This window comes from Vipera ursinii (genome assembly GCF_947247035.1).
Source record: "Vipera ursinii genome assembly, chromosome: 14".
Lineage (NCBI taxonomy): Eukaryota > Metazoa > Chordata > Lepidosauria > Squamata > Viperidae > Vipera > Vipera ursinii.
Genome location: NC_139527.1, coordinates 774,150 through 792,136, shown reverse-complemented (window position 1 = coordinate 792,136; position 17,987 = coordinate 774,150). Strand labels below are relative to the sequence as shown.

Below are 17,987 nucleotides of genomic sequence, written 5' to 3'. Positions count from 1 at the left end.
CCTCCTGGAGAAGACCCCAGCCTTTTCTCTGGCAGGTGTGCCAGGCAAAAGTTTTCAAAAAGGAACAGCTGGAGGTGAGCGATGCATTTTCGACTCTTCCGGTTTGGCCCTTCCTGTTTTGTCTAACTCCCCCAGTGTGTCTTTGGGCTGAAATCTGAGGACAGCCTGTTCACGTTCACTCTGGAAAATTTTATTTCGGTCGTGCCAAAGCCATGATGAAAACTCACCCCAAGGAACCTGTAAGAGGAGACTAGGAGCAGATGTCCATTTAATGACATCAGCGGCGAGGACAAAAATCACTCAGCCGGTTTGCAGAAATCTTGGCACTTCCTTTTGCTTAATCCATTGCAAAAATAATAATAAAAAGAATCACTTCTGCAGAGGAAATTCCCCACAACTCTTCTCTTTTTCATTGTGCTGACCGTCCATATTGCGCTGGGAGGGATGTGAGGCAATCCAGAGAGCTGGTTATAAAATCGTTGAGGGTCACCTGGAAAACACCCGTATCCAGATCAATATTTCTCTGATGGGTCCTCACTGTCTGTACTGCCCATTGCCCTAAATTCTTACAAGGCTGGGTTGGGTTGGGGTCCGGTCCATTGCGGCTAACCCAGCACTGTGGTTTGAGGACTAGTTTTGTGGCTCTGTTGCGACTTAAGGAGTGATTTTAGCAATGTGTGAACTTAATCCCCTCTCCTCTGTTGGCCTTCCTTCCTTCCTTATCTTCCCCAGATAAATTCCTGGAACGCTCACATCATGACCTGCAAAAATTGTCATTACAAAGTGTTGCATTAACAGTGTTGTGATTGTCTCAAACGGAGCGCTTGATAGTGTTTGATTGTTTGCAATCTTTTTCATGTGCTGCAAATCCCTGAAGCCAAGATGAAAAGGGGGAAAAAATGCCCTGTTTGCTGCAGAATTATTTTCTCATTGACTGTTTGGCTGCAGCTGAGCAAAGGAACTTCTGATTTTGCAGGCTTCCTAAGAAAACTAAAGTGAACTATTATTATTCCACTAGTTATTCCATCTTTATTGCATGGTGCTGTAACAAACTAGATTGTTTGGAAACTTAAGCGGGGCATCTTGCTGTTACTTTGAGACGGGTTTTTCTGTTCACAAGACATACTTAATAGGGCCAGGGGAGGGTTATCCCATGTCCTAAGAACAGGACTAAGAACGTTAATGCAGCATTAAAGCCGAAGACAAACAAGCTTCACTCTTCCTTTTTGCTTTTCACCTCCTTTCAGAAACAGGAGAGGTAGAAAAGAGACAGGAATTCCCCTGTTCCATCTATACGTCTTTTCAGACCCGATTAAGTCACCGTAGGTTGTCTAACATCAACATCTGTTTGACCAGAAACTTGACGAGGAGGTGAAGCCAATTTGGAATTCTTGGAGGAGTTAAGCAGGGCCACCACTGTGGCTGATCAGGGCGCCTGTCTTGGGAAAAGAGAGAGCTAATTTCCTCCACTGGCTTGGTCAGCTAAGAGATTTGAATAAAATCACCAAACTGGGAAAGGGCAGATTGTAAAACAAGGTGTCAATCAAGCAGTGTCCCTCAAGATTATTTGCCCTTGACTGGACCCAAATCCTCCCATTCTGGAAGAGGCGGGCAGCCGCATCCTCCAAGGAGTTTTGTCATTGCCACCCTATCTGATGGCGATTCCCAGCTCTGGGGCAGGGGGCAGAGGGGCTTCCATTTACATAAGCTTAAACAGTAAAGGCTTGATTGACTGGTTTAATTGGACTCTGGACTCTCTTCTCTGCTGTGCTGCTCTCTGGCCGAGGCGGAAGGCAGGACTCTGGTGGTCAGTTCAAGCTGAAGGTTGCACCAAAAATACACCAGTGGAGGCTTGTCAGTGTTTCCATCCCTTTCATAGAAGTCTTGCCCAACTGTTTCACAACCATCCTGAACTTTCAAAGAGGAGAAAAACGTGCTTACAAAGATGCTGCCTCAGGGTTCAATTCTGGGAAAGGAGAAAAAGGGGAAGCAGAGCTTCAGGTTAGGGGTTGAGGGGCTCAAACGTCATCTACTTGAGGTCAAGCAGCTGCCTGCAACCCAGGAAGTTCTCCTTCCTAGCACCATTCTCCTCCGCGAGATATAACTACACATCTTCAAAGATGAAGAAGAGCTCTGCTGCTCTCCTAAGGATGCTCAGCTAGGAGGCCAAACAGGTGGACCCTTTCCAGCCTTGCAGTAACAAGCCACCCACATCTTGTCTCACAGTTCAGGTTCTGCAAGACTGATCAAAGCCTAGATAGAAAAGCTGACCAATGCCAAATAGTGGGTTTTTTTGTTTCCCCAAGAGGAGAAAATACCTTTGGATCAGCCGAGTCACCTTCCTGCCTCGTCTGCTTCGCCGAAAGCCCCTTTCGTTCCCTTAAGGAGCAGGAACAGTGCCGAAAAGCTCCAGCTGCCTGTCTCACCTTCAGTCCGGGAGATGCTGGCAGTTTCTCGCCACGAACTCATCAAGGGACATCATCGCCCTTCATCGGAAGGGGCAGTCTCGACGGGGGGGGGGGGGAAGCACCTGATCTTCTGGAAACACTGCTGGCCCACGAGGGGAGCGGGTCCTTCAAGAGACAAGCGACCCTCGAAACATCTGCACGGCAGCGGTGTGGAAAGGGGCCGGGAAGAGAAGTCGAAGAAGAAAACAAGCCTTCCCCCCAGGTTCACCACATTTCAGCAGGAATTTCTTCACTCAACTCCACAGCTGGAAGAGAGGGTGTGACCGTCTCCTCCTCCTCCTCCTCCTCTGCCGCCAGCCAAGGCTGAATGGCTGAGCAGCGCTTGCTTCATTCCAGGCCAGATATTTTTTTTTCATTCAAAAAAATTACGCCCAAGGCTGCACTAGGAAATCACAGCACCTCTGAAGATGGGGAGTTGGGTTTGGGAGTGGGGTGGACTGGTTTGATCTGACAAGGTTTCAGAGCAGTTGGAGACCCTCCTCCTTTATCAGCAGCAGAAAGAGGGTGGCTGGGAAGAGAGCTTTGGACCAAGAGTGCCCCGGTCAAGACAGGTGCGTCTCTGTCTACGGGTGGAGAAATAAAGCTAGGCCAACTTGAAGCAAAGTTTCATTTTCAGAACTAAACAACCCAGGTTTACAGCTCCTGGTCCCCCATCTGGCCAGTTTTGTACATCGCCCTTCCTCATGCAAAGGTCTCTGCCCCAAAGAGCACACAAGCCAGGTGGAGAAAATTCGCTCCGAGCAATCAGAGAAGCTTGAGGACAAAGGCAGGATCGAGAAGCCGGATCCAGGTTTCTCCTGGTCGTTTCCCCTCAAAATGTGCTGACCAGCCTCACAAACTTTCTTGAGCTTGACTCTCACAGCAAAACCTCTGCCAGATCCACTTGAACACGAAAGTCATGATCCCAAGAGGGATTCGGGGCCTTCGCATTTTGACAAGCAAGACAAGCAGGCAGCTCTGGGACCTACAAAATAATTACAAGTTTCAAAGTCAGCCCTGGGAGCCGAGCTCAAGGTGACCAGTGTTTCTGTGCCTGCGCAAAATTGCTTGCTACAACCGTAGAGGGTTTTATCCACCTCTGGGTGCTCTGACGTCAGAGTCTTTAAGAAAAGATTGGACCACCGTTTGTCTGAGATGGTATAGTCCAGGGGTAGGCATCCTTGGCTCTTTTATGACTCGTGGACTTCAGTTCCCAGCATGGCTCAGGAGTCATAAAAGAGCCAAGGATGCCTAGCCCTGGTATAAGGTTTCCTGCTTCAGCTGGACTAGAAGACCTCCAAGGTCCCTTCCAACTCTGTCGTTCTGTTATTCTTCAAAACAATAGCCCAAGCAGTCTTCCTGGCACACTTGGCCTGCAGATGTTTGGCTTGGGCTGCCTTCATCCCCAGCTAATCTAGCCAAGGCTGCAATTCAGGAACAGGGTCAATTACTACAACGTGGTTCAAGATTAGAAATCAAGGTCCAGGCATCGTTCCGAGGGGAAATCATGAGTTTCTCTTATCTGGGAGGTCTCTAAAGTTCTTATGCTTCGATTTCCAGAAGGTTCATGGGGGTTAAAAACTCTCTAATTGGAGGTGAGTTTCTCTTCTCCATCTCCTGCTTTCCTCTGCAAATGCTCCACCCATGGACAGCTGGAGAGACCAGCAGCTCTTCTGTGCAAAAGGCTTTTGCACAATGTTCTCGCCCACGCACCTCAAGGCCGGCACATCTCTTCTCTCCGAGATTTCACAATCGGTTTCTCCTTTGTGAGTTACTCTGGAACTTCACCAGGTGGCCTCCAGCCCTGGTGTCCTCCCAGCGCTGAAGGAGATGCAGATTGCTGGGTTATGGCACAGGAGCTGCGGGGCTTCACCCGATTGGAGCAGCATTATTTATTTAGGGCAGGGTTCTCCAAAGTTGGCAACTTTAAGACTTGTGGACACAAGTCTTAAAGTTGCCAACTTTGGAGAACCCTGATTTAGGGCAAAGAGCTGCTGCAGGCAGGATATTTCCACCGGCATCCATCTTTCTCCAAAGACACCCAGAACAGGAAGTGTTCATGCATAGCCAATTCGAAACCCCTGAGTCATTGCATTGTTTTCTCCCCCATTGGATTCCAGCCTGTATGGCCAAATACTGAATTTTGCAAAATCTTTTTCCCCGCGATTGGCCGGGGAGTTCTGGAAGTTGAAATCCACCATCTGAACGTTGCCTAGGCTGAGAAACTTTGTTCTAGAAACACCGAAGGCTCAGTCAAACCGCTAACTTTAAGACCTGCGTGGAAGCTCCACCTTGATCCTCACTGGGCAATCAGGGCTAATTTCAAGTTGACCTCTGGAAGGAGTTCTCCATCGGATTAAGCAATTCTTCCTGAGTTCAGTTACATTCTTCTCCTTCAGAAGACAACAGGGAAAAACGGTTATCTTCGGGGCTTTCCTGGCCAGGAGAGAGGCATTTGTGAACTGGCCAGATGAAAGAGTGTTCACGGTTGCTCGTTCATCTACTTCCTAAAGCCCAAAGCTGACCCAGGTGGAGCAGGAAGCCTTTTGGTTCAGCCAAGTTTTTCTTGCAACTCCCTAACCAAGAATGTCTTCCAGGTGACTGTTGATGCCAAGGCAACGTCTGAAGCTTACCTGATCAAGAAGCAAACGCCGCCGTAAGAATTGGCTCTCCCTGCAAGAAATTAACCTAAGAGACAGACAGTCCCCATGCCAGAATTGAGAAAGGGCTTCTGCTGATCCGACAAAGCCAAGGAGTGAGGAAGGATGGTGAAATAAATGGAGACAGAAGAACTGTTGCAGCTGCTGACCTAGAAAAAGAAGCTCAACCAGCAAAACCAGCTAGGAATCAAGTCGAGACGTGCGAGGGGAAGGCTTGTTGAAGCCACCGAAATAACAATCACATCGCTCGTATTTCTCAAGTTGAGAGGTAGAGGCAGAACATGAAAAACTGAACTATAAAACCCATCCTGAGGGTCTGAAGCCCCCCTACGTGGATGGCTGGATGGCTGGACGGGAGGGGGAAAAAAGAAAGAGAAAAACCTGCCTTCAGAGTTCCCTTCCCTCCTGCCGCTTTGCCCATCTCTAATGCAAGAGAACAGTTTATTGAATCAGCAGGGCTGGCTGCCACAAATCCTGGAGCCAGCAAATGCACGGCCTCAAGAAGGGCGGTCTCTTGGAAGCAGCCAGGTCAGCCAGAGTTAGCAGAGAGCAGAGTGAAGATGGTGGGATGGCTGCGGAAGTGAGCTACCTATCTCTCCATCTCTCCATCTGTCATCCATCCATCATCCATGCTGGCTGGGGAATTCTGGGAGTTGAAGTCCACTCATCTTAAAGTTGACAAGGTTGAGAAACACTTCTCTCTCTCTCTCTCTCTCTCTCTCTCTCTCTCTCTCTCTCTCTCTCTCTCTCTCTCCCCTATCGTTTTTCTACAATGGTATTCTGCTTTCTCCCTACTGAATTAAAACATCCCCATTTCTGAATGCTGTAATCAATTACCCTCAACTCCCAGGCGGACCCTTCCCCTCCGCTCACTCCATGAGATCATCGTGATGAATGGTGAATAACAAGCGCATTGTCACCTGAGGCACCAGGATAAGAATGGAAGAGAAAACACACTGAGCATCATTCCATAAATATTCAGAGATTTTTAAATATATGGTCCTATCTTTTGGTTACTGGAATTTATTACCATAAATCTCCTCCCTTCAAAGGGCATGCATGCATTCTTCTATCCTACAAAGCAAAAGCGAGAGACATTCAAAAGGCTGATTAAATTTCAGAGCCTTGGGGGAGGGGTGTATGTGTGCGTCCTCAAGGGCTTCAGGAGTACAGTTCCCAGGAGCCCCCCCCCCCAATCTATAGGTCGAGGATCTGAAAAAGTTCTGGGTGCTGATTCCCTCATTTCACACATCTTGAAGCAGAGGGCATTTCGTTTGAATTTCAGAAGCAAAGCTAGAACTGTGCTCGCTCCAATCTGGGTGGGGGTTCACCTGCTGAATGTACCCCAGTTCTCTCTCTTCATCTCTGATAGCTCTTCACAGCACCCTTGTTGTACAACCAGCTGCACTTGCGCCCAGGGCTCAAAAGCCAAGTTCAAATTCATGGCCTCATCTGGAAAAATCCCCAGTAAGAGAGGAGACGCAGGAAACATACAACCTTAGCAACCTTTAGAGATCTCGACTTCAACTCCCAGAATCCCCCAGCCAGCCTAACCTGTGGCAGGAGAAAGCAGGAAGAGCCAGGGCTCATTTCACTTCCCTGGCAAGCTGAGATTAATCTGTCCTAGGGGCTCTGAGTGATTCGTCTCCCCTTTCCTCTTGTTCTGCCTGCTGCAGGATACGCCAAGTCCCCATAAACTCAGTGGGGTGATTTACAACTCCCCACCAGGAGTCTGTGGTAAGAGCATTCACCAAAGTCAAGTCACCTTGGCTGGTTTTCCTCCTCGCCCAGGTGGGGCCTTGAATTGATGTCCACCCCCCCCCCCCAAATCTAGCTTCTTCCAGGGGGAATTGAAAGGGTGACTTGAAAGGGGAGGGGCTGGGAAATAAGGGGAAAGGAGGGAGGGAGGGAATTTATTTAGGACTTTGTAAAAAATTTTGCTGATTTTGAGCATTTCAGAATCAGCCAATTTGATTTTCCACCTAAATCTACCCATAAATCAGAATAAAATTATTCTTGCCACACATCTTGGCAGTGCAATTTTCATCTAAAACATAAGAAAAAATACATGTAATTTCCAATTGTTTGGAAAATGTTTTACCAGGATAAGTCTGACTGAGGTTATGGAATAGCAATCTCTCCCCTAAACCCACAAAGGAAAGTCCCTGAAGTGCTTTTCCAGTGACGAAAAAGAGGTAACCAGTTGGGGTAACCAAAGAGGCCCCTCAGTCTGACTTTGGGGGGCCTTTAAAGCTGGGACTGGCATGGTTCCTTGCCAAATGGTTCCACATTCACATACCCCATGCAATTAAAAATACAATTAAGTCTAGCTACAGGCTCCACATTCACACAATCAAATTCCCAAGAGATCCTCACAAAAAAACCTCCCCCCAAAACAAAAAAGGAACAAAAGCAAAAGCACACACCAATTCCTGTTGTGTTTTTCCCATCTCCCCTGGCAAGAAGCAAAGACAATAATTTTAGGTGATTTAATTAGGTTTTTCTCTGCTTTATGCCCCGTGACACAAAGATGTAATGAAATTTCAAAATGCGGTAATTTTACACTCAAACGTTAGTAACACTGCAACTGGGTTGCTGGTAGCCAAACATCAAATTACCTCGTTTGCAGACGCATTCAGGATTCTCCCCTCCCTTCCTGTCCTTTTCCGAGGTTGATTATCAAGGATTTACGCTCTGGGTGGCGAAATGTGGCTCTGATTGTGAGGGTCTGAGAAAGAGGATGGGGGATTTCTCTGCCTCCCCTGCTCCCTTTTCTGTACAGGGGGAGGGGGAATCTGGAGAAGGGGTATTACAAAGCATCAAGGATTATGGATTTGGTGCCACTGTGCATTGGTGAATCTTCTTAGAAATTAAATCGGCACGGTGTTTCTCAACTCATCCAACTTAAGATGGGTGGACTTCAACTTCCCAGAATTCCCCAGCCAGCTTCCCCAGTTCAGCACTTCACACACAACTTTAAGGTTCTCTGTTCAAATCCTGACATCCTGAGAAGCAAATTATTGATGGTTGGATGAGATGGTGTAATTCTTTGGCGTCACTTGCTGCACGCGATTCTGCCAATGGCCGCTGTGGAGAATTCGGTAATTGGAAAGTCTGTACAAATCAATAGAGCTAAATTGGAAAGCCTGGGCAGAACGCCAGATCAATCCAGCAGCCTCTGCAGTGAGGGCTCCTTTGCTTTTAGGAAAACAACCCTTAGGAAAGGCTCGTTCAACCTGGCTGAGGCCAGGGCATGTCCCTTCCTCCCGTACCCAAAACCTTCTGTGGATTATGGGTCCCAAGGCCATTTCCAGATTGTCTACCCCAACAGTTGTCTTAAAACAAGATTTAGCATTTTGCATGACAAGCTTGCTAAGCATAACTGTCAGTTTGGTGTCATGGGAAAAGCATCAGGCTATAAAATAGGCGGCCCTGAGTTCTAGTCCTGCTTGCCTCAGAACCTTGCCTCTTTCCTTGTTTTCTAAAGGGCCCTCGTGGTTTCGGTACTCTCCAAGGCCAGGGTGATGGGCCACAAAGAGAAACAAATGTGTGACCTGATATGGTTTAACTGGGTTTTGAAAAATAAAAAAAATATCAGGATCTGGAGGGTCAAGTCCTCATTTATGCCTGCTGGGTAGATCCTTTTTAAAAAATTCTTTAGCTCTGGGGGAAGATTTAAGAGTTAAATGTGCGATTGGACCCAGAAATTATGCCTTGAGCTCTGGTGTAATTAACGGACGGTTTCATCATAGATAAATAGGGGGTGTGGGTGTTGATGAGCTAATTTGCTAATTAGTGGAAGCCTCATAGCGACATTCCTCCCCTGCAGCCTCCTTCACCCAGAGCCAAGAGAGATGTTTGGGCAAACAAACATTTCTGGAAAGAAATGAAGCTTGTGGATTCTAGGCCAGACCTTCCTCAGTGTGACTTTCAAGGGTTTTGGGGGGGGAGATATTCACAGCTGGGGGTGCATATTAGATGCTTTTGGTCAAGGGGGAACCAGCTGGCCCAGGGCCATCTGTGTGAAAGGTAAAAAAAGGCCACAAGTAAAGACATTGCTCCCCTGCAGCCGTTGCCATTCACTGAGGTAGACTGCCTCTGGAACCTGGAGGCTCTATCATGACTAAGCGTTAATGACTTGGGGTAGGAGGAAAGGGAGTTCAGATATATCTTCATGCCCATTGAATAAACCAGCAGGATCTTCCTTTAAAATGCAGATTAAACAGATGTTGAAGGGGTTTTTTTCTTGCTGAGAGAAGAGAAGCACAACAGCTGATGTCTTCTTTTAGCAAAAAGACATCCACTTATCTGGTCCGAGGGCCCTACAGCTCTCTCAAGGTTTTCCTTGAAGTCTCATCAATGGACAAAAAAAGGCCAGATGTTCACCTGGCAGATCCTCCTCCGAGGCTGTCAAGAGTCCTGGCGCAGATTGACAATTTGGACGGATCGGATTGGCTGAAGTTCCAACGGTTTGAGAAGGGGCCAGGGAGACTGAAAAGCAGGAGACACTTGAGTGATTTGGGGGGGGCAGAGAAGAAAGCCCCTCGCCAGAAGCTATGAAGACCACGCACAGCAGCGAGAAGCTCTGCCTCACGTACGAAGTGTGTATCTCGTCATTAAAAACAAGACCTCCTCATCTTTTAGCCTAGGCCTGAACTGAGTTCCCCTCAACCCTTAATTTACACGCTAGACCCAGTCCAGAATGGTCGAACCACTCAGCTCAGCCCGATTTTCCTAAAAGAGGAGAGAACATATGCCAAAATATTTCCAAGCTCCACCCTCCGGCTGCATTATTATATCAGAACATATTCTTTTAAACCGAGCTGGCTTGCCAGTGCTGCTCCAGATGGGCTGATCTCCTGACACCAGCAATGTGGACTAGAAGCTTCATTGATTTTTTTAAAGAGGAGAGTTTAAAATCTCAAACTACTGAGTCTGTGTGCTGGCAATTTTTGCCTCTGCATATGTGAATATCTCAAAGAAGAATCCTTGCCCAGGACAGAATCTCTTGCTGCAATGGTTTAATAACAGAAGCAGAAAAAAAGTCTGCTCCCCTCTCATAAAAAGAGGAAAAATTAGGCAGTATCAAGCAACATCCTTTACTCTGCCCCCCCCCAACTTCTCTCTCTCTCTCTCTCTCTCTCCCTCCCTCCCTTCCTTTTGGCTGCCATGGAAACATGGGGAGTGGGAGTTAGAAATATATAGGGTAACTCACTTTAAACTCACTTGCTTCTATTTTTAACCACCCCAGAAGAAAGAGAAGGTGGGAGGGTGGGTGACAGGTTTTTGCCAGCCTGGTTGGGAAAAGAGACAGGTTCTGTTGGTGTGAACGCACCACCCAAGGGAAGCACAGAAATCTACATTTCCCGGACTTTGATGAGAAAAACAGAAGCTTTTAAACCACACAGAAATAACATGAAAGCAAGATTTGGTTTTCCCCTGATCCCATTCCCCCTCCTTATTACTGGCAGGGCTGACCCAAAGAGAACAGAACACCCTGGGCTAGAATTAGTCCCGACAGACTAGCTGCACAGAATACATGGTAACTGAACAAACCATGGTTTGTTTGCTTGTCTTCTGTTGTCAAAGTGGGCCAGATAGAGGCGGCAAAGACTGGAGCCCTCCCTGCCCGGTTGCCCTTGTTTCTGCAAGCCCCAGGACCCGGAAAGCCACCACGCCCCACTCCCACGTGGGCTCACTTTTTAGTGCGAGGTTTCTGGCAGGCCCTCTGCCTCTGGCACAGCCCTGGAGCCGAGGAGACTTTCCCCCAGCTGGCCATTTGACCCAAAGCTCCTCCAAGGCTTTATTTGCTGAAAAGGGGGGATCTGGACAGGGAAAGTGTTGGGGCTGAACCCCCAAAGCCTCCCATGTGGAGAGGAGATAGCAGAGCCCTCTGGGGCACTTGCTGCGAAAGCAGCCGTCAAACACTTTGTAGAGAAATGACAAGAGATGCCCGGGAACAACAGATGGTCTTGGAAATGAAGAGAAAAGAGGGGGCTACTCAACACCCCCACTCCTTCTCCTTCTCCCTTCACTGGTTTTGGCCAAGCTTCTGGCGGTACTGAGCATCATCAATCCATCAGGTCCTCTCACAGCTGCAACTGCAACAAAAAGGTAATTTATGATGACTTAAAAGTTCTACAAAATTCCTGCAATAAACTGCACGATCCTTCTGTAAAGCTGCCATTATATCCTGGGGGACTGGGGAGATGGAAGGGCCAGTGACCACAGCCAAAAGCCAAGACTGCTCGCCAATGGCCAGGTTTTGTTGGCCACGATCCCTGTCCAAGGTTCTGAAAACCCTTTTGCCAACCCCAGATCAGAAGTTCTTTTGTGGAACCTCTCGTGGATCAATGCTCAATCGAGCAAGTCAATATTTTGCAAAGTGTCCGTCTCCCCCCATTTTGCTGAGCTCCAGATTTTCAGGCCTAAGCCTGATCTGTAAAATCTCACAGCAATATTTTTCCCCCGCTGTCTGATGGATAGCCAGGGAAACTGATATGGTCTGTTGATGCAGAACATTTCTAGCATGATAGTTAGCAAGCTGTAACTCAAGAGTCCGGCAGGGCAGGTCTCCCAGCTGAGAGGAAGGACTTTTTCTGCACTGGGCCTCTCATAGAATCTTGGGGCTGGAAGGGACCTTGGAGGTCTTCTAGTCCAACCCCCCTGCTCAAGGCAGCTCAAAGGTTTGGCTGCCTCTCCCAGCTAGAATCAGACATTGGTGAGTGTTCCACTCTGGTAGGCACAAAGTCAGGGAACCACCGGTCCTCACTCCACATACAACCCAACAAACAGAGTCACGGCACTTAGGAAGGGGAGGGGACAGAAGCTGATATGAAATGCCCTCTGACTGGCCAGGGACACAGATTTCCCGGGTGTTAGAGCTTCCCCCAAACCACCGCCAGCAAAAGAGAACGTGGGCAGGCAGGCAAGCAGATATTTCTGTAAACAATAAACAGATCAATTGGAACGGAATAGAGCTGGACGGGACCTTGGAGGTCTTCTGCTCCAGCCCCCTGCTCAAGCAGACAAGGGACCCTCTAGCCTCTTCTTAAAAGTCTCCGGTGACGGAGTGCCCATGAATAACCTTCTCTCCACCGGAGGAACTTGAGACAGACAAATCAGAGGCAAGCATGGCTTTTGGGGGTTTATATGTTCATTTCCCTTAAGAAGGAAAACCCTGCGTGTTTGAAATGTGTTGTGGGTCAGCCTGGCAAGTTAACAATTCGTAGAGTCTCAGCCTTTTCACTGCCAAACACAGCCATCCTTTCCATTTACATTTGGAAAGAGAAGACTGAGCAATGACGGGAGGCTTCTCCCGGAAGCCCCCCAGGGACCTTCAGACACCAGTCAAAAGAACCTGAGCAAACTTCCTACTAGCTACACAGGAAACGTTGCTGTCTACACTTCTGCCAGGCAGTCTAAGAGCTTCCTGTTTGGAGGTGGTCGGGGAGCTCATTTAACAACTGCATCACTTAGCTTTCCCCACTGTGGCCGTAAGTAGAGGACTATCTGCAACTGGCCTTCCTTCCCTAACATCTGGAAGAAAGAGCAGAATGCCTCTGCAGGGTCCCTTGAAGTCTCCTGAATTTCAGTTCCCACAATTAATCCACCTGTCAATAAACCTCATTATTCGTAATTCCCTCTCCTGGACAGCCGTTCTGGTGGCGACCAGCAGAGAAGCTGCCTCGTCTCTCGTCATCCCTTTCCACCCTTGTGGCAGTGTCAGGATCCATGACTGGCTAAGTCAAGAGTGGCTCAGCGAAGGCCAGTCTCGGCTGCCCTCTCTCGGCAGGAGACGCTGCCCGGCCTTAAAACTCCCCTTTCTCGCAGCACCAATTTTGCTCTGCTCAATCCGCAGATGCAGAGGAAAACTCCGCCAACCAGCAATTGTGGAAATCCCTGAGGTTTAGCTATTTAAACATAATTAGTATCATCAAGCCATTTGCAACTCCTAGCAGCTAGAGAGATTTTCCTTTCAATATATATTTATTTAGAAAGAAATGCACGTGAAATGCAGAACCGGTACATTCGCTACGATACATGGATGTCACAAATCCTATTATAACACAAACAGGGAGCTGGACTAGAAGACCTGTCAGATCCCTTCCAGATCTATTCTGTTCTATTCTATTTCTACTGTGCTCTATTCTAAATTATTGCAATGGTTTCATTTAATAATCAATCCTGCCAAGAAATTTTTAAAAAGACCACAAAAACCGAATCTTTAATAAAAAAGCGCGTCTTTCCGCGATTCCGATATTGGCCATTGTAAAGTCCGGGAAAATGACGTCATAATATTTTCAGGCTTTCGCTTCTTTGCCCAAAACAAACATGGCCGCGCCGGCTTTCTGCACCGGAGGTTTTCCTATCCGGAGTGACCGGCGGTCGGCTGATAAGGCAGCCAGAGGGGAGAAGGGCGTCTTTCGGGTCCTTCCGCACCCCTTCTTTGTTTCCCCCCCCCCCAGAAGACAAGAGGGGCAATTTGCGCCTCCAAAGCGAGGCTTCCCTCCCGCCCATCTCCTTGACAACGCAATGGCCGTCTTATTTTTTTAATCCGCGCGTCCCGCCTCCCTTCCCTCCCCATTGGTCCAAAGACGACTCTTCCGATGGACATGGAAATAAGCCAATCGCATTCCTCCACGAAGACAAGCCTCTCCGGCCTTGCGTATTCGCCCCCTCCCTCTCCCTCCCCGAAAAGAGGCGGGACCCAAAGGGAGATCGATAAGCGAGAGCAGCCAATGGAAGAAGAGGAGGGGGCCGTCGGTGGAGGCGGGGCTAAGGAAGAGAGCCCTACAGCGACCAATCGGAGGACGAGGAAAGAAGGAAGGGCGCGTTGAGGGGCGGAGCCGGAAGGGAAACTACTGTAGATGATGGAGGAGTGGAGGAGAGAGCGAGCCGGGTAAGGGAAGGGGGGGAGAAGGAAGGGGGTCTTTCAGGGGAGGGGGAGATAGTTGGGAGGACGAAAGGAAGGAATGGGGGGGCAGATCCCGGGAGGGGTCAGATTGGGGAAGAACCAAGGGGAGGGAGAGAAGAAGGGGGGGGGGAGATAGAGCACCCTGGAATTAGGGGAGGGGGAGGAGGGAGGGTCTGGCTGGGGGGGGGATTCTCATAGCCCCCCATGGGCGAGAGCCTAGCTAGGGGTGGCTCCTCAGCCAGACCCGGGTTTGTTGGGTTGTGCAAAAAGGGCGAGGAGAGTCACCTGGGGGTCCCCTGCTAACCCCCCCTTCTTTTCCCAGGTGAGACCCCCCCCAGAAGGAGGAGGATGCGACACCGGCTGTTCCTGGCACGCAGATGAACCTGGTCTCCATGGCAGCCGCGGTGACGGTGGTGGAGCCAGAGCTGAAATGGGTCTCCCTCTGGCCCCGGGCCCGTTGGGCGGCGGTGCTGGTGGCGGTGCTGGCGGCTCTCCTGGTGGTGCTCCTTCCAGTGCTGCTGGTGGAGGAGCAGTGCCAGGCCGCCCTCCAGGGCTGGGCCTTCCTCAGGAGCAAGCTGGGACTGGGCTACATGGGCGTCACCACCTACACGGGCCAGACCACCGAGCTCAGCGTGACCTCTGGCGGGTTGGAGCTGATGGTGCTGAAGCCCAAAGTCTCCCCAGGTGCGTCCCTGGACTCTCACATGCACTCCGGACTTGCTCTCCAAAGGGGCACCAATAAAGGAGAATAATTGTGGGTTGAAGGAGGGGGTCCTTGGTGATGATGCTTGCAGATTATAAGTAAACAATCTCACTAATCTCTCCGTCCTGTTATCTCTCTGCTGACGTGTTGGGACTTCAGTTCCCAGAATTCTGACTGAGAACGATAGGAGCTCCTAAATACAGGCAGTCACCTAGTGGAGGAAGTTAAGCCTAACCAGACACCATCCTTCCTTTTGTGTGTGTAGACTGCGTTTTGAGAAGCTCCCTTTCCTTTAGTTGTTCCTGAATTTCTTAAGTCGGATGATTTCAACGTACCTTAACTTTGGGTTTGTGAAGGTGCCCCAAGAAGTTGCTGGAAAGAATCCATATGTGCTTCAATACAAAGTACAAAATAACCGAAGCTCACTGAACCAGCATGAAATTCACTATCAAGCTGAGGTTAGGTTGAGTTGTCTAACAACGGAGGGTAGAAATGGTTTACCTCGACATCAGGGGTGTCCCAGCATGGCTGGCTGAGGAATTCTGGGAGTTGAAGTCCACAGGTCCTAAAAGTTGCCAGGGTTGGACACCCCTGATCTAGATGTCCTGCAAAATACATTGCTGAAGGAAATGTGCTGTTTCGTTTCAGAGGTCAGATTAGAAGCCAAAGCTGCGCTGCATCAGGCGTTGGAGATGAAAAGACACGGGAAGCGTGAAAAAGCTCAAAAGCTCTTCCTGCACGCCCTCAAGATGGACCCGGACTACGTGGATGCCTTGACCGAGTTCGGCCTCTTCTCCGAGGAGGAGAAGGACATTATCCAGGCCGACTATCTGTACTCGAAAGCCTTGACCATCTCCCCACACAATGAGAAGGCTCTGGTCAGCCGGGACCGGACGCTGCCTCTTGTGGAAGAAATCGACCAGCGGTACTTCAGCATCATCGACAGCAAAGTCCGGAAGGTCCTGTCCATCCCCAAAGGCAACTCTGCCCTGCGGAGAGTGATGGAGGAGTCCTACTATCACCACATCTACCACACGGTGGCCATCGAGGGCAACACTCTGACGCTCGCCGAGATCCGGCACATCATCGAGACCCGATACGCCGTTCCCGGGAAAAGCCTGGAGGAGCAGAACGAGGTCATTGGCATGCACGCCGCCATGAAGTATGTCAACACCACCCTTGTGTCTAGGATTGGCTCCGTCACCCTCCCGGACCTCCTAGAGATCCACCGGAGAGTGCTGGGCTACGTGGACCCCATCGAGGCTGGACGATTTAGGACTACCCAGGTCTTCGTTGGCCACCACGTCCCGCCCCACCCTCGCGACGTGGAGAAGCAGATGCTGGAGTTTGTGCAGTGGATCAACTCCGAGGACGTCACGAGCCTGCACCCGGTTGAGTTTGCTGCTCTGGCCCACTACAAACTGGTGTACATCCACCCGTTTGTAGATGGCAACGGGAGGACATCACGGCTCCTGATGAACCTGATTCTCATGCAGGCCGGCTACCCCCCAATCACCATCCGGAAGGAGCAGCGGGCCGAGTACTACCACGCCTTGGAGGTGGCCAACGAAGGGGATGTCCGGCCCTTCATCCGCCTGATTGCCAAATGCACCGAGACCACCCTCGACATGCTGCTCTTTGCTACCACGGAGCATTCAGTGGGCCTCCCCGAAGCCCAGGACGGCAGCAGCACGGACTGCAAACAGACCATCTCACTCAAAACTCGGACCTGAACCTTGGTAGCGAAGGACGCCCCCTACGGGAGAAGAGCTGGAAAAGCACTTTTGGTAAAACATTTCATTTATTTAATTATGTCTTAAGTTAAACTGTTTAATGCAGTGACCTTTCCATATTTATTACCCTCAATAGGCCCGAAGTAACTTGTCTAATTATATTGCAAAAAGGAACAGGCCAGTATTAATGCCTCAGAACTGCTTTGGCTGGTTAAGCATCGAGCAGGACTACTTTAGCTGGGAAAAACTCCTTTCCAGCCAAAGACGGTCAGATATGGAAAATGCGGCTGTTACTTTACCCAGCCAAGCCTGGCTGAGGAGCTCACTGATGTGCTTAGCGAACTGATGCCTTTTTCTCCATTGTTCAGTTTGCTAACCACGGGGAGGCCCAGACTCCACCTATTTAGGAAAAGGAAGCTTGTGTGAATCCCACAAAGCTGCAATTTCACCTGCCCTCCTTTTATGTTTGTAGCAGTTTCAAACCTAAAACCAAACCAGCTTCCTGCCTGCCAGTGCCTTAGTAGGGACACGTATTTGTACTGAATTGTGCCTTAGCTCTTCCCCAGCCAACTTTCCAGCAGAACCACTCCAGAAAGAGGGCTCGGCTCGGGTCAGAGCCTAAAGCAAAGTCTGCGGGCTCCGTGGGCTCCGGGCTGCTCTTTAAAAAGAAACAAAAAAACCCGTAACAAGCTGAAAACACAATACCAGAGCAGAGTCCACTCTTTGGAAGTTGGAGATCTCTCACCATTCTATAACCCACGTTTGCTGTTTGGCTCTGGTGTGACGTCTGTGCAAAAAGCCTGTCGAGCATCAAATACTCAAAGGACTTCTTCAAAGCCTTCTCTGTTCGCACTTTACTTCTGTTCTACTCGGAACGTGCAAAAGTTGCCTCAGATTTCAAAGGAGAAAAGGTTGAGATGGGGGCGGGCTTTTTGTTAAGCTGCAAGCTTGGCATCCCCACACACAATCTGTGCCACTGAATAGGTCCCTGTCCCCCTCCTGCTCACGTCTTTGGTTGCCCCATGGAAGGACTCGCAGGCGTTGGGACAGGCGCAATCCAATCTTAGTTAGTCCAGACTTGAGGGAGGGGTCGACTGCCCTTCTTGGTCTATTTCTAAGGCAGGCCGGGCAGGCACAACCACGATGCAGTGTGTGAAATATGAGCAGCGCCCAACAAAGTGCATTCGCACAAGAGTCTGTGTGTATTTGGTTGGTTACAATAAAGAGATTTCCTGACACTGGCTTTTTTTTAAAGAGGATTGCATCTTCTCCCTCACAACTCCCAGGTACCCAAAATTAGGGCCATTCTACAGGTGTCCAGAAAAGTTTTGCTCAAATGAGACGGGCAGCCTGAAGTGACGGAATTTCATTTGTGATACTGTTCAGTTTTCAAAGTAAGGGAGCAGAATTGACTACCGCCCTGAGTTGCTTTTGTGAACAAGGAATTAGCTGTTCTTTCATGCCCGCCCTGCATCCTACCCGTCACTGGCAGCAACCCTCAGCATGCCTTCATGTTGCAGATCTGGC

General features: G+C 49.4%; 1 protein-coding gene across 1 annotated transcript; it reads left to right on the top strand.

The window, feature by feature from the left end:
- The first annotated feature begins 13,850 nt into the window (after positions 1-13,850).
- Positions 13,851-17,690, top strand: FICD (FIC domain protein adenylyltransferase). Its single transcript, XM_083373866.1, has 3 exons — positions 13,851-14,009; positions 14,347-14,708; positions 15,376-17,690. Exons 2-3 carry the CDS (start codon positions 14,402-14,404, stop codon positions 16,458-16,460), a joined length of 1,392 nt encoding a protein of 463 aa, XP_083229992.1. The 5' UTR covers positions 13,851-14,009; positions 14,347-14,401; the 3' UTR covers positions 16,461-17,690.
- Positions 17,691-17,987: the final 297 nt, after the last annotated feature.